Here is a 17,901-nt window from a genome sequence, read left to right on the forward strand (position 1 = left end):
CGAAACTTCTCAAACCATTAATTACAACGTCTAACTTCATGATAAAAAACACGGATGACTTTTTCAAAAAAATAAAAAACCTAACCCTATCACAGGAAGACATCCTCACTTCATTGGATGCGGCCTCTTTATACACCAACGTGGACGTCCCCCAGAACTTTAGACATCGTGCAACATTACTCACAGAAGATCACACACTACACTCTCGTACTAAACTAACGCCTAATGACATTATAAACTTAATCAAACTAATAATCTCGGCAACAAGTTCAACAACATGTATATTCAAATCTTCAGACTCCTTATGGGCCAAAAAATCAGCGGACAACTAGCGGAATTATTCCTAGCACACATAGAATCACTCCTACTCCTCTCCCCTGGCATCACCTTTTATGGCAGATATGTGGACGATAATTCTGTGCATTGGAAATCCTGCACACATCACCACCTTAAAAGCATCCCTAAACAGTTACAGCAACAGACTAAAATTCACCATAGAAACCGAACAGAACAAATCCATCAATTTCTTAAACTTGACATTAATCAGAACATACAACAAAATAGCCATGAAAATATGCCACAAACCCTCGCATATCGGAAACTACCTCCATTTCCACTCATACCATCCATATTCCATTAAAAAATCGGTCATCTTATCACAATTCATAAATGCGTACAAATTTTCAACCAATCATAGTAATCTAAACGCAGAAATTAAAAAACTAACACAGGTCTTCAAAAATCGCAACTATCCTACACAACTAATAAATTACGCAAACAGGATGGCCAAAACAATCCAAGTACCAAAACAAACTTCCCAACACAAAAAATTATCAAACTACCATACACCCAAACACATAAAAAGCCTATAAATACATCTTCAAACATACTGACTACAAACTGGTATTCACCACAAACCAAAAATTGGCAAATCTCCTAAAACCCACTAAATCTCACACACAAAAAGAAAGATTTGAACACCACAATGTAGTCTATAAATTTCCCTGCCAAAAAGACTGTGATATCACCTACACAGGTTCCACCATCAGGTCTTCATGGGCAAGACTACAAGAACACTTCTGCAATTGTAACATCCCTATTCCAGAACATTTAAAGACTAAAAAACGCAACATCAAAAAGAAAAATTGAATACAAAGCACAGGGAAAACAGAAATAGCTGTTCACGCCCTTGAACAAAAACATACCCCGCAGATCGACAAGGCCATCATAGTAGACAGACAAGACAATGAAACAATGCATAGAATATCGAAAACAATAGCCATAAAATGTGACGCGAACTCTATCAACGTCCACAGGCCCTACATAATCTCTGAGGTTTGGAAGATTCACAACCCCAACCAATAGGCGATAACACAAATACTTCAAAAGCAAAAACACCTAACTGACCTGACATAGCAATCACTTTCTCCAGTGTTCAGACGACGACCAAGCATAGTCGAAACAGACCGCACCCTGTCAACCCCGCCCCTTCAAAAAATTAGTTGCTGTTTTCAACCCCTTTCACCCTTTCCCACCCTATATAAAAAAACGCTCTGCCCATCCCTAATAATATAATATATATGTATGTATATATATTATACAAAAAAAATCCAGATTTTTTCCATTTTCTGTTTTAATTCTCCCACATTGCATACCCCCCCCCCCCCCACACACACACAATTCCTTCCAAAACACCCTAACTGCAGTAGCTTGCACATTGCAGAAAGAAGAAAAGCCACAACACCCTGAAAAAAAAGGTATGTGTAAATTTCTCTTCCTTTATGCTACATATATTTATTGGTAAATATACATCTACAATGCCCTAAGAATCCGTGAATAAAAAGCCAATGATATTTAAACAGTGGCACTCCTAAACAGAAGCAGGCAAAATATCCGTAAATATAATAGTTTATTAAGAGGAGTAACATGGGAGTTTTCCCAGAAATAATATCCATAAAATAAACTATTTTTAAAAGGGAATATGTAAAGTCAATTGCTAATTTTTTTGAACACCTTGGAAACATACTAATGACATAACTGTTGTACTATGCCAAATATCAAAAGTAGAAAATAGCAGCAGAAGATGGCAAAAAATTGTGGAAGGTAGAAAATCACAGCCAAAGATCAAAGATGGAGCTTGACTCCCTTCTGAAAGTTGGAAGGTCAGTTAACAGAAGGTTAGATGTTGTGTAGTTCTTCACTGCATATGTGTGAAAGAATATAAAGTGGCCTACTGTTTATTTATTTCTCAGAGAAGTAGGGTTTTTTAAGTATAATTTCTGGGAAATTCCCATGCTACTCCTCTTAAACACTATTAATATAATTAACGGCTATTTTAGCCTATTATTGTTTAGGAGTGTCCCTTATATTTAATACATTGGCTAACATAACTCAAAAGGAGTACATATATATTTTAGGGCATTATGGGCGAGAATAGAAGGCAATTATGGCAGAATAAAAAATGTGGAAAAATTATGTACATACCTTGTTTTTGGTTTAAAGATGCCTTCTAAATCCAAGCTCTTGTTGAAAGGTTGTATGTGAATGGGGGGGGGGGAAAGAACATGGGGATGTGCTTGAGACACGGGAAATAAGTTTGGGAACCCGGGTTACTTTTAATAATATATATATAAATATATATATTATTTTGTTGTGGGGAGAGGGGGGGGAAGAAGGGGAAGGATATCTTTATGTGGAAACTGGGGCAAGGATTTATGTGGACCGTTTCGGTCATCGTCTGACCATCGTCGGAACTTTGTGGGAATGTCCTTAAACCAAAAACAAGGTATGTACATAATTTTTCCACATTTTTTATTCTACCATAATTGCCTTCTATACTCACCCATAATGCCCTAAAATATATATACAGGGTGTTCGGGATAAATTTGACATATTTATAATTAATTATATTTTTCCGTAAGTTACATGTATTAACACACACTTCTCTTCATTTAAAAGTTTGGACCCTTCTTCATTCATATACAAGATGTCAGAAAGGATGGATAGCTGGAACCCACCTGAATCATGGAAGAGAATAACTTGTATCATGATGATTCGTGCCCGCCATCAAAATAAGGATATTACGACTGCTGCCCAATGCTCCCTGAATACAGTAAAAACAATCAGGCATGAACTAGAGACTTGCAATGGTGACTACGAGGATGTAGCAAGAAGAAAGATCCCTAGCAGGCGATCTGATTGCGTTCGTACAGCAGAATTCCTCGCAAATCTGCAGGAACAGGTGTTGAAGAACCCTGGCATTGGAATTCGGGCTTTGTTCGTGGAGTTGCTAACTGTAGTCAAGCCCTGGATAACAAGGGTAGCCAATGGTAGGCCGTATGTATGGCAGCAGGATTCGGCCCCTTGCCACACCTCTGGGAAAAGTCAAAAATGGTTGTCTGAAAATTTCTACGACTTCACCAGTCCAAATGTTTGGCCTCCAAACTCCCCAGACCTTAACCCCATGGATTATTTTGTATGGGGCGCAGTTGAAAAAGACACCAATCGCACTTCCAGTAATACAAAAGCCCAGTTAATGGATAAAATTAAAACAGTTTTTGCGGCCCTTCCCAGGGAGACTGTAGCATCAGCTTGTTCGAGGTTCCGAAGCAGGATTGAAGCTGTGATCGATGCTAATGGTGGTTATTTTGAGTAAATCTTGTTGATAGTATTGTAATTAACTCTGCCTGTAATGTTTTTTGTCAATTCATTAAATTTAATAGATACAAAGAAGATTTTCTTTTTCCTTACGAAACTGTCAAATTTATCCCGAACACCCTGTATATACTCCTTTTGAGTTATGTTAGCCAATGTATTAAATATAAGGGACACTCCTAAACAAAAACAGGCTAAAATAGCCGTTAATTATATTAATATTATTAATATTAGTAGAGTTTTTTATCTTTCAAGCTGAATCTCAGTTTACTGTCTTATTATATCATATCATATCAGCTGACTTCTGGAAGCAAATTCCTGTATTAAAAATTTAGCACATTTAGCATACTATACATTCCATTAACTGGTTTGTAAATCAGTTTCTCAGTGCATATAAGATAAATGCAAGATCATTATCCACTCATATAGAATAATCTATCAGTTATCTGTCCTACACATGACCATTTAACTCACCCCTTGCAACCAATTAGTTTATCAACTTCTGGTACAGCATCATGTAACTGTACCGATTTTTCCATTATCCAAATAACAAACTGATTTCACAATTCAGATAAATGAAACAACAACAAAAATAAATAAACACACACACACATTTTTAATGTGAATCTTACCAATGAAAGTGTATATTTAGTACCATGGGCAGAGTGAAATTAAATAATCCATTATCCCTGCTCTAGAATACCAAATATGGTACTTTTTCAGGTCATTTCAGGATTGTCACTTCACTCTCGCTGATAAAATTCATCTATCACCTAATAGCATTCATGAACATCCATTCACACAGTGCGAATTGACTATAGCACCCGGTTCACTGGAGAATAATGATGTAATCCAATCAGTACCACTGGCATATTATTATTTTCTTAAGCATCTCCATGAAGTAAAATACTCATTGTAGGAGGCCTGCATTATTCACTATTATTCACACAATACTTATCATACATCTCCTTGAAACTTCCACAAACAAAGCAGACCATACACAAAGTGTGGTGAATGGGACCTCTAGCAACCCATTTGCCAAACTCTAAGCAAATAACTAGGTCCTCATATCTTTGCTCAGCATCCTTACATAATTTCCAGGGGGGGGTATTCCCCTTGTTCTCTCACTTCCTGCCATGCATTGGGAAAAAAAAAAAGTCATCTATGTTAATCCTGTTTAACATAGATGACTTTCCACCTTTATGTTTCTATTGCATCCCCTCTTTTTTTCTATCTTTCCAGATGACCCTTTGAAATCCATAGTCCTTCAGAGAGAGGTGACAAGATTGGAACATTCCACAGAGACCCATCACAATCTTAGTCACTTGTATTTGGATCATCTCCACCATCTCCTTGCCTAAGAGAACCCAGGTGACCAGATCTGTGTGTGGTAATCCAGATGTAGCATTCTTCATACCTTAATAGAACCCTTCCATACCTTAATAGAGTAGAATCTCCTGATTAGAGATCAAAATAAATTAATGCAGCTGGCATGTCACTCCTCTGCTGCATCACCACCTAAAGGCCAGTTTGCTTATTTTGAGAGATGAAAAAAAAAAACAACTAAGTTTCAAGTGAAAAAAACCCTCCACCACCATATGAGAACTAGCTAACTCACCACTTGATTGAAAAGACCTGATAAAGGTTCCTAGTGTATAACCTGGGTCTTTCCAACTAAAGGGCTTGTCTATACCAACTAAGCTACAGAGCTTAGTTGTGACATTAATAAAGCATTATAAACAGAAATAAGTACTTGCATCTCTGCTTATTGGTGTTTTTTAATATCCAAGTAACACAATGAGCTGTTTCGGTTCCCTTTTTGATATGCCGTCTAAATTCTAACTCTCTCCCTCTGTTCACATTTACCCTCAAATCATCCACTTCTCACAATTCTTCTTATGCCCTTCCACATTAAACTGGTAGCTATTATCCTTTGCCCATATCTGATATCCTGCAGAAAGATTCCTGCAGAATCTATATATAATCTTCATTGCTCATCATTCCTTACAGTATTGCACTTCAGCAAACAACCAGATCTTTGTTCTTATATCACCCTTGGCATATTATTTTTTTGAACATCTATATGGAGTAAGACTCATTGTGGGAGACTTGCATCACTCACCATTATTCCCACATTTCCTATGTATCACTGTGTATAAATTAAGTAAGAGCAGCTCGAGTACAAAGAACTGTGCAGCATGCTGCTATTCACCATCTTCTCCTCAATTCAATTCCCTCGTTTACTACTATTTGATATCTGTCTATCACAGCCATCCTGCTTATCCATATCGAAGTTTCTGGAACAGAAAACTAATAGAAACTGGTATGAAAATATATAATTTACTAACTAAAATTATTTCCAAGCCAATACTTTGCTAGTCAGGTTATCATGATCAGAAGCACTTTGAATACAATGTATGAAATGAAATGAAATTACCTCAAGAACAGGGACAGTTGTGTGTATGGTGGGTGACAGTGGTACTCTTCATGGTGATTCTTGTTATTAATGCTGAATGGTAGATAGGGCAGTGTGCCAAAATCTATGTAAGATGATAACATCAGTTCTGAAACATTACCCAGGTTCTGTAGAACTTGTGCTGCTTCCAGGAAGAGTCTCTTCAATTTAAACTTGGATTTGTGAATTAGTTTGGTTTTCTTCCATCTAATGGGGTCTTTCTCCAAGGCATGTTGTGTTAATCAGCTTTTTGGTTGTCCATTCCAGATGTATCTTTTGTGTTCCTTTTTCCTGACTAAGGTGGTTCATCCTGTCTGTCTGAAATACTGAGTTCCATACTGGCAAAGGCTGCTGTAGACACATGGAAATGGAAGGGAGGGACTTAATAACAAGAATCACCACGAAGAGCATCACTGTCACCCACCATACACACAAATGTTCCTGTGCTTGAGGTAATTTCATTTCATACATCGCATTCAAAGTGCTTCTGATCATGACTATTCTTATTCTGTGTTGTTTCAGGAGGAAGCCTAGTTTATATGTTGTACCTTAGATGTAGGGTAAAGATATGGTGTATGCATAGCCTTGTTTTTTTTATTTTTTTCGGGGGGGGGTGTTCTTTTTAAGGAGTTTGTGAGGATTTTTTTGTTATATATATAACAAAAAAATATCTATTTTGTTGGAATGATGTAAATAAAGCCTGTTGTTCCAGGTGCAGTGCTGGTCCTGAAGCCAAAGTTCGCTCTGCATTTGAGGCTAAAGTTTTGAAAATTCCAGGTTTCTGGGCAGGTGATATGAAGTGGTATGTAGGTATATAGTGTGGTATATATCTGCCTGTGTGGTGGAGAAAAGGGGAGGGCTTGTGGTAAACTGAAAATGATGGTCATGAAAAGGATGGACTGGCACAATATGTCTTGGAGAAAGACTACTTCTATGGAACCTGGGTGATTGTAACAAATTCGGAATGCATATAAATAATTAACATTATTTACATGCATTCCAGTTTCTACATAGTTTTCTGTTCTAAAAGCATTGACACGAATCATACCAACTGCTACAGAAACTTGAACATGGAAATCATGATATATTTTTTCAATATTGCAATTTCAGCAACCAAATGTTTATAACAATGTTAAAATAATTATGATAAACAAGATGGATGAATTTTTGATATTTTGTCATTTAAAAACAGGAAGTTATTAGAAGAGTATAGAAAAACTCAGTATAAAAATGTAATTAGCAATATTTTTCAAAAAAAAAAAAAAGATATTTGTATGTAATCTGACTTTCAAAAATTCAGGGATTTCATATGTCATGACCATTCATTTTAGCTCATAATTCAATTTTCATGGAATTAAAAAAGAAAATATCATTATACCTTTCTTTGGAACATAGTATTTCTAATTTCTGATCTTAGTTCTCCAAAATGATCATGGAACAAACCAAGACTCCAAGTTTCTTTAAAAAATCTAAAGAAAGAATAGAGATTATTATTATTATTATCATTATTATTATTAAGAGAGACCTCAAGAGAGTCACAGGCTCATCAAGGAAGGTTACATACTACACACACACACAAGCTGTCATACTTATTCTTGAATTGATTCACACTGTTTGCATACACAACATCCATTCCAATCACGCACCACTCTATGAGAGAAAAATCTAGATCCACGCCCTTCTTGACAGCATTCATTCTCAGCTTCCAAGAATGTCCTTTTGTCCTTTCCCCACTGTCAATAAAATGAAAAATTCCAACAACAGAAATCCTGTATGACTCCTTCAGAAGTCTAAGTTTCAATCATATCACTCCTCTTTCTCTTGATGGCTAGTGTCTGGAGTCTATAAATTCTCAATCTGTCTTCATAATCAGTTTCCTACAATCCTGATATAATTTTGACACTCTCCTTTGCTCTCTCTCTCTCTCTCTCTCTCTCTCCACTGTATCAGGATCACCAGAGAAATAAGACCAGACTTGCAAGTGAGGTACTATCAAGGCATTATATAGAGGCTAAATGACATCCTTATCTTTACATGTCAAAGCTCATTTCAGCAGTGCAATTATCTTCTGAGTTGTATTTGCAATCCTTGCTATATGGCCCTTGAACTTCAACTCCCTCTTCACTAAAATTCCAAGATCCTGAAATATATTCACGTGAATATATTTCATGTGCAAAACACTGTTTAGCTTTCTTGGGAAAAATTATTAAAACCATGTATATAATTTCTTGGTATCTTTAATATATTATAAACACAAGGTAAAAAACTTTCTGCATCTTTCTCTCATCAAGAGATTTTTTAATTAATAAGGTTGAGATATAACGTCTTCTGCATTACCTCAACCTTGGTATCTTTCCCAGGTCTGGCTCCCACTGATGAGACCTCAATAAAGGTCAAAACCAGTCTGGGTAGTGGCCAGTGGTGTTGGTAAATTTTTAACAACCGGCTCGCTTTATGAAAAATTTGATTCTTCACAAAGTTCTATTGTATCTTCTGATGTCTTTGTTTCTGCTTCTTCAAATTTTGTCCTTTTAATGTTTAAGAAGTTTCGTTCTATTTCATTTTTTCAACTAACGGCTATCCACTTTTTCGACTGCAAAACTCTAACCCTGATTAAAATTATTTTAATTATTAAAAAAAAAAAAAAAGAAAAAACCGAAATAAAAACATATATTAAAGAAAAATTTTCCTAAATTACCTACAACTTACCTATTATCAAATGAAATCCTGAACAAAAAAAAATGTAACACTAATATTACCACTCGTAGTCGATCAAATGACCAGAGACTGTAGCCGTTGTGACGAAATTTGTATATATCGATAGTACAGCAATGTTGCATTTCCAAGAACTTAATGTTGCAAGTTCTTGGAAATTTGTCGAAAAATAAGGCATTATTGTTTATTCAAATACCCAGTTCGGGAGTTTTGATAACGTGTTTGTGTTTTAATGAATACAGACATTGTTTAGTAAATAAAATCGTTTCCAAATTCCCGTTTGTAAATTGAGTTTGTGTTTTCTGAATTCTCCTTTATGCATTTATTTTTGATAATAATAATAATAATAATAATATATGTAAGTGTTTATTATACAATTTCAAAATATATACGAGAAAAAGTATATACCACCATTCACCATCTATCCTTTCATAAAGAATTTTAATAACCGGCTCGCCTGCATTAAAAACATTAACAACTGGCTCGCACGAGCCGGTCCCAACACACCACTGGTAGTGGCCCTTCCTATTATACATAGCATCATACACATCTGAAACGGGGGGGGGGGGGGGGGGAGGTGCTTTGCATTATAGGATACATACTAAGGCAAGTGATATGAAGTCATTAGTTTCTATATACAATTAGCTCAGACATGAATATATTTAATACGCAAGACATTGTTTTGTTTCCTTGGGAAAAAGGATTAAAACCAAGTACATATATAATTTCTTGGTATCTTTAATATATATATAGTCAAAATTTAACCCATTATATATATATATATATATACATATACATACATACGTCCCAAAATTCACACAAGATTTAAATTTAGCACCATTTGTGTGGTAAAGTGTTGCCAACGAGAAAAAAAAGACAGCGTGACAGCTGACAGTTCAGGGTTATTAAAAATGGAGCGCTACACGAAAGAACAACGCATTTTCATTGTTGAGCAATATTTTAAAAATAATATAGGTTTGGCAGCTACAGTTCGCAATTTTCGTACAAAATATGGTCGGAATAGTGATTTAACTTCATCAACTATGAAAAGATTAATTAAAAAATTCAAGGAAACTGGATCAATTAGTGATCTTATACACTCTGGCCGTCATTCAACAAGTCGTTCAACAGAAAACTTCGAAGCAGTTCATGAGAGTGTTGCTGAGAGTCCAGGAACATCAATTCGGCACCGTGGTCTTGAAGTGGGCATTTCAAGAAGTTCTCTACAGTGTATTCTCACGAAAGATTTGCATCTTTATGCTTACAAAGTTCAATTGACTCAAGAACTGAAGCCTACTGACCACACACAGTGAAGAGAGTTCGTTGAATGGATTATGTAACAACAACAAGTGGATGCTTATTTTTCGAACAAAATCATCTTCAGAGATGAGGCTCATTTTCATCTTGATGGCTTTGTTAATTGACAAAATTGTTGCATTTGGGGTTTAGAAAATCCACAAGTGATTGTTGAGAAACAAATGCATTCACAACGTGTCAGGGCTGGAGGCATCATCGGTCCATTCTTCTTCGAAAATGCGGCTGGTAAGGCAATAACAGTTAATGGTGCTCGCTATCGCGGCATGATAATCCAGTTTTTTGTGCCTAAATTGCAAGATATGGATGTGGACGACATGTGGTTTCAACAAGATGGTGCCACATGCCATACAGCCCGAGAAACAATTCAATTACTGCATGAGTCATTTCCTGGTCGTGTAATTTCCCATTTTGGTGATCAGAATTAGCCGCCCAGATCATGTGACTTAATGCCGTTGAACTTTTTTCTTTGGGGTTTTTTGAAGTCTAAGGTTTATGCCAACAAGCCCACACCTTGAAGGAGGAAATTGAGCACTGTATCAATGAAATTCAGCCACATTTATGCAAAACGGTCATGGAAAATTTCGACAAAAGAGTGTATATGTGCCAGCAAAGCCGTGGAGGCCATTTACCTGATATGCTATTCCATGCATAACCCTATACTGTATACTTTATAAATCAATAAGAAATTACAATTTTTAATTAAAAACCTGTGTTTTCTATCAAAATTACTTCTTGCGTGAATTTTGGGACACCCTGTACATGTGTGTCAAAAGTTTTTTACTTTGGGGATAATATATATTAAGGATACCAAGTAATTTTATAAACTTGGTTTTATTTTTTACTCTTTCTCCCAAGTAAGCAAAACAGTTAAGTTTGCACCTGAACGTAGTTCAAGTCTAAAGGTAGTGCAACACCAGGGCAACTCATTGTAAAGGTGTGTAAAGCTCTGATCACTATTCTTAGTATTTCCCATAATGTAAACCGCATCTCACTAAGAGATGTATACTGTTATACATTATGGGTGGGGGACACTACCCAGATCAGTTTCAACCTTTTTTGAGGTCTCCTCAGTGAGTAGCTAGACCCTACATACCAAGGTTTTAGTAATACTTGGTAACCCTAATATACATTATTCCCAAGGTAAAAAAAACTTATTTACATCTATATCACCTCCAGAGATTCTTATTCAAAATAAAAACACCTTGTAGCAACTTGTATAGGTAAAGTTGATAAGGCTCTGTATTACTAAAACCTTGGTATTTAGGATCTAGCTACTCACTGAGGAGACCTCAAAAAAGGTTGAAACCGGTCTGGGTAGTGACTCCACCCATAATGTACTGCAGTATACATCTCTTAGTGAGATGTGTTTTACATTATGGGAAATACTAACAATAGTGATCAGAGCTTTACATACATTTACTACGAGTTGCCCTGGTGTTGCACTACCTTTAGACTTGAACTAGGTTCAGGTGCAAACTTAACTGTTTTGCTTACTTGGGAGAAAGAGTAAAAAAAAAAACCAAGTTTAACCCATAATATATATATATATATATATATATTATGGGTTAAATTGTGACTATATATATATTAAAGATACCAAGAAATTATATATGTACTTGGTTTTAATCCTTTTTCCCAAGGAAGCAAAAAAATGTCTTGTGTATGAAATATATTCACGTCTGAGCTAATTGTATATAGAAACTAATGACTTCATATCACTTGCCTTAGTATTTCACTTTCATAGTGCAATCAGTAAGAAGAGAGAAATATAATGAGTGAATGATCTTGCTGGACAGAGACCACAGTCAGGTGGCCAGTGCATTATAATTGATTAGAGCTGTTTAATGATTACTTTATTGGAGTGTTTCATTGTAGCGAACCAAGTTTATTTCAAGAGGGATAGGGAAGGATTGAAGGATTAGAAGTGAATGAATGTATTCCAAATCCTCAGAACTCTAGATATCAGCAGGCAGTAGGACTAGATGGGATTTCACTATGTGTTTAATGGAGTGTGCTAACAAACTGATCATACAAATGGCCTAGCTGTTCAATAAAGTCTTGCAAAAAGGCAAGTTCTAAGGACTAGGAGGAGGGCAAGACAGTGCTACTGCTTAACCATTTTGCTTTAATTCTTAAAGTATTTCAATAGAGCACTAAATGATGACAAGTTGGCATACCAAATCTGTGTGTGTTGGAGATAGATAGGAGAATGACTATCTGATAGATACTAACAAGTGATGTTGTGACGAGAAAGCAATAATTCAGAAAAGTAATAAGTGTATTTTCAATGATCTGTATTAGATACCTAGTGTTCATCTTATTCACTAATAATATTGTATGTGGTTTCCCAAGGAACATTCAGCTGTCTGCTAATGATGCAAAAGCCAAAGAAAGTTATAAAGAATGATACCAATTTCATGTTCCTTATGAAGAAATAAATAAACTTAAAAATTAATACAATGGAACACTAACATTAATTAAAAATTGTAATGTAAGTGCACATCATCATTTACATTGTTGTAGTGTCAAAGAATACAATGTCATGAATGGATGAGGAGATGATTCCACTATAGATGGAGCCTGGAGAAGATGTGATCTGTATTACTAAAAAGAAGTAGTCAATCCAACAGTGTACCTGGAAGGAGAACTCGTTAAGAAAAGACCCAGTGTGTTGAGTGAGTGAGAAAGGATTATTGGTTATTCTGGTTAAGAGATGAACAATTTACTTTATGGTCAATGGAATTGGAAGATGAGAGCCTGTTGGAGTTGTGGATGTTCAAGTCATCAAGGAAGATGACTGTGGAGATCCAGAAACTCCTGCATCTTCAAGAGGTTCTGGATCTCCATGGTATGTTACATGCTTTTGAAGGGTATCACCCACAAATGAATGTTAGAAGATAGAGTAATACAAATGGAACCTCTGCTCTGGGGAACCAAACATAGCAACTGCCACTTCAGATGCTCAGCAAGCATGGTGGTGGTAGTTCACCAGGTTTCACAACCATCCGCATATTGATTACTCAATACATGGATCAGATTAAGTAACCAATGCATTGTTACCAACAGAACAAAAATTAAACACTTACCAGCGCTAATGATATCTAATAAGTTGGGACTTATAATTCTGATATTATCATTATAATTACAGTAACCTCCATGGAGTCAGTAGATTCACTGTGGAAGGCCTATTCAACCAGCAACACATCTCTCATATTAAACCTTGAAATCACTCTCTGTATAAAAAAAATCTATTCCTCACACCCTTTTTTCACCACATCATTACACAACTTCCATCTTACCCATCTTTAAGCAGCTTGAAGGTCTCTATCATATCACATCTTTTCCTCCTATCCACCAAACTCTACAATCAACATTCACTCAACTCTGTGTATAACCAACACTCCAGAGTCCTATATCACTTGTCATTCATCTTGGGATCCTCTCTAGTGTTTCTACATCAAAATGAAAACTAGGTGACCAAATCTGAGCACAACAGTCTACGTGTGGTCTAACAAATGCCATGTACAGAGGTGCTACCCACCACCACCTTATCCCTACATGACAATGTACTTCTTTTCACATCAGCAATATGCCAGTCTGCTTGGCTGAGTAGATAGCGTATCCTCTCTCCAGCCAAAAGGCTGTGGGTTCGAATCTCGCCGTGGGCATGAATGTTTGTGATGGTCTGTGGAAATATCAGTAGTGGTTGGTGGTAGATGGCATTGGTGTGGTTGCAGTAAGTTTGTGATTGAATGGTGGAGACAGAGTTGTAGAGCAGGTGCCCTCCCTCGATGAGTCCTTGGACTCCCTGGAGGTGTCAAATAATAATAATAAGCCTTTGTAACACTTGCAATATGCCCTTAGACTTTAGTCCACTGTCTATCATCACTCAAGATCCACCAATACAGTACATAGCCTTATATCTCTGCATCAAAAAGAGTAGCATTTTGCATTTATTAATATTAAAACCAATCCCACTCATTTGTCCAAGCTAAAAGTCTATTTAAATCTTTCTGTGAAGAATTAACATCAGCAATACACATGATAATTCTACCTTACTTTGTATCATCAGCAAACATTTGAAGATTCACAGTCAATCCATATGAAATATCATTAACAAATAAGTTAAGGTCTATTCAAAGAGACATACTGTCAACTATATTTACTATGTCACGTGCCATTAAAAAAAACTGCCACTGCAAACTATGTTTTACTTCTGTTCTAACAGATTCTTCGCATTTTTTTTATCAAGTGAAGATACTATAAATGAAGGCATGCTGCTAAAAGAAAGACTTGAAAGAGCACGGAAATTGACAACATAAGAATGTATCACAGCTATGTTCCAGTCAATGAGAAAATTATCACCATCCACTATTCTGCTTCAGGATGCTTCAAAGTTGTTGCAGTCACTCAAGCATTAAAATCGACTTACTATAGAATGCTAAGATAAGTTATCCTTTGGAAACATAAATTAGATTAAGAGGTGACCTGTTATTTTTTTAACCTTTTATTCTATGTGGTGGTTAAGGTATTGGAGAAAAAACTGGTAACAGAGAGAATTCAGGACTGAGTGGATAGGAATGGTTTTGTGAAGGGTAGGTCATGCCTTAGTAGTTTGATTACTTTTTTAATAAACTAACAGTGAAGTTGGATAAAGGAAAAAATGACTATGCAGTGATATTGCTGGACTCAGCAAAGACATTTGACAGGATTCCACATAGAACTCTGTTGTATAAACTGGAGCAAATGGATATGAATCTGGTGATTTGAATTAGATGGAGGCTGATGGACAAATATCAAAAAGTGGTTTATGGAGGAGGGAGTCCAGAAGAAGGCAGGTGAACTAGTGGTATACCCAGGGGCATTGAGAGTCAATGCCCCTGGGGAGAAAATTCTTAGCAGGCACTCCAAAATTAGAAATTATGGCCCCGGGAAATCTTACCACCCTTTTTCCCCTTTCTCGATGACCTGGGTATACCACAGGGCTCAGTACTTGGTCCTCTGTTGATTAATATGTACATCAATGATATAGAAAATGATTTTGATGGGAAACATACAGTTGTTTAAGAAGATGCAAAATTGTGAGGAGTGATAGTAAACGAAGGTGATGCAGAGCTTCTCCAGGATGACTTGAACTTCTCTATCACTGCAGGTTAATGTTTTCTTAAACCACTTAATCTAATACAGTGTTTTGGCTACCTTTGCAATATGCCCTATCAAGTTCAAGTCCATAGCCTAATGAGTTTCCTGAAGTAGTTCAATTAATATAGTACACAGCTTGCGATCTTTTGTTCAGTGTATCACCTTACACTTGATCACATTATTAAATCTAGTAGCCATTTATTATTATTATTAACATTTGACCTCCATAGAGTCAGAGACTCATCATGGGAGGTCACACTATTGCACACAATGCTCATCCAGCCGTGCTTTAAACTGATTCAATGTGTCTACACACTCAGGCAACAATGCATCCCATTCACCAATCATCCTCCACGCAAAGAACCTACTACTCTGATCACACCCTCCTTATACAGTTTCCAATGATGGCCCCTTGTTCTACTCCCTTCTCCCATTCTATGAACAATTTCTTTCATGTCGACCTGATAACAACCCCTGACTAGCTTATATGTTTCAATCATAACCCCCCTCCCTTCTTCCTCCAATTCGAGAGGCTCTGCAGCTTACATTCTCTCAATCTGTCCTCCTACTCCACATTCCAAAGACAACTGACTACCTTTGTGAATCTTCTCTGGACCCTTTCCAACATATCCTCTTCACCATGAAAACCTGGTGACAAATCTGAGCACAATAATCCATATGAGGCCTGATCAAGGCCTTATATAATGGAATCATAATCTTTCTATTTCTGTATGTCGGGATCATCCGCATCATTGCCATTATCCGATGTGATATCTTCACAACTTGTGCAATGTGGCCCATGAATTTCAGCAGCTTGTCCACCATCATTCCCAGATCTTTCATCTCCTCTACTTCCATTAAAGTTTCCCTACTGAGTGTATACTTTGCATCCCATTGTTGCTTACCAAATCTCAAAACCTTACACTTTGCAACAGTGAACTGACAGTTCCACTTACCTGCCCAATCATGCAATCTATTCAAGTCCTCTTGTAAGGAAATAACATCAGCTTGACACTGAATTGCTCTCCCCAGTTTTCTATCATCTGCAAAAGCTGGATATCACTAGTTAAAACTCAAGAACGGGTTTAACTAGTACAAATTGAACAACAATGGCCCCAAAACTGACCCCTGTGACAAACCGCTAGTTACCTTTTTCTTTCGGGATACTGCACCCCCATATACAACTTTCTGATACCTATCCGTCAGCCAGTCACCGATCCAACTCAGAAGTCTGTTATCCAATCCATCTGTTTCAATTTATTTAAGAGCTTATCGTGTGGCAGTCTATCAAAAGCCTTTGCAAAATCTAAGTACACCACTGTATATGCATCTCCCTTATCCAAGGTATTTGTCACTTTGTTATAGTACGTAAGCTAGTGAAATATGATCTCCCCCTTAACAAACCCATGCTATAACCACAGAGAATACTACTGTTATCAACCCATTTCTGTATGTTACTTCTCACCAATCTCTCCAGGACCTTCACCACAACTCCAGATATACAGACCAGCCTATAATTTGAAGCTACAGCCTTATCACCAGAGAATTCCAGCCTAATCACCAGAAAATTCCAGAGAGTTTTAATAATAAGGTCTGACACCTTTTAGTGTCACACCTTATATAGGGAAATATGACTTCTCCATTACTTCCATCTTAGTATCGCCACCTGTGGGTCTGACTCCCACTGATGAGACCTCAATAAAGGTTGAAACCAGTCTGGGTGGTGACCCTTCCCTTAATGCATAGCATTATACATGTCCTCAAGGAGATGTGCTTTGCATTATGGGATACTAAGGCAAGTGATGAGCACTTATACCACCTTTGCCATGAGTTGTCCCAGTCCTGAAAATACTTCAGGTGCAAACTTTGTTTGCTTACGCTTGGATAAAGGATTAAACCAAATATATAATTGGTAGCCTTATCACCTTTATGCAGTGGAACAATTTTACCCTCCTACCACTCCTTTGGAACTTGTGCTGTTGTAATACTTTTATTAAACAGGCATGCCAATGCTACTGCCAATTCCCTGGAACATTCCCTTAAGATGCATGGTGATATGTCATCAAATCCTATTGCCTTATTAACATCAAGTTTATTTATTTCCTCAAATACCTGTTGCTCACTCACAATTAAGCAATCCTCTCCTATGTCCTCTACACTTAAGTTCCTCATGATTCCACCTTGATTAGGATGAAATAACCTTATAAATTGATCACTGAATACCTCAACAATGTCTTCTGCAGCAGTTACCATTCTACCACTTTCATCTTTTAACTTCATCTTACGATGATCATTCTTCCTTCTACTTGCCACATATCTAAAAAGCTCTCTAGGATTTTTCTTTGCCTGATTTACCAATTTCTGCTCATACTCTACTTTTGATTTCCTTACAAACTGAGTCACTCTCCTGGCTTGTTCTTTATACTATTCATGTGATTGATTATTACCATTATTCATCTTGTACTTCCTTCAAAGTACCTTCTTTTACCAGATTTCATGTTTAAACTCCACATTCATCCATTTTACACCTACTTTATTCAACCTTTGGCCTTTGGATGATACTTCAACCTTGGTTTCATCACTTGGTCTTGCTCCCACCTCGCTCCCAGTGACCCTTC

The 17,901-nt window shown here is 36.7% G+C and overlaps 1 protein-coding gene across 1 annotated transcript in view; it reads right to left on the minus strand.

The window, feature by feature from the left end:
• LOC150102509 (cilia- and flagella-associated protein 61-like) overlaps positions 1 to 17,901 on the minus strand; it is a 509,206-nt gene that overhangs the window by 22,814 nt on the left and 468,491 nt on the right. Inside the window, exon 17 of the mRNA XM_090399377.1 lies at positions 7,488 to 7,578. Coding sequence (XP_090255503.1) covers positions 7,488 to 7,578 — 91 coding nt within the window. The remainder of the gene's footprint in view (positions 1 to 7,487; positions 7,579 to 17,901) is intronic.

Source organism: Typopeltis vanoorti, chromosome 10 (genome assembly GCF_054136105.1).
Source record: "Typopeltis vanoorti isolate ZY-2024b chromosome 10, IOZ_Tvanoo_1.0, whole genome shotgun sequence".
NCBI lineage: Eukaryota > Metazoa > Arthropoda > Arachnida > Uropygi > Thelyphonidae > Typopeltis > Typopeltis vanoorti.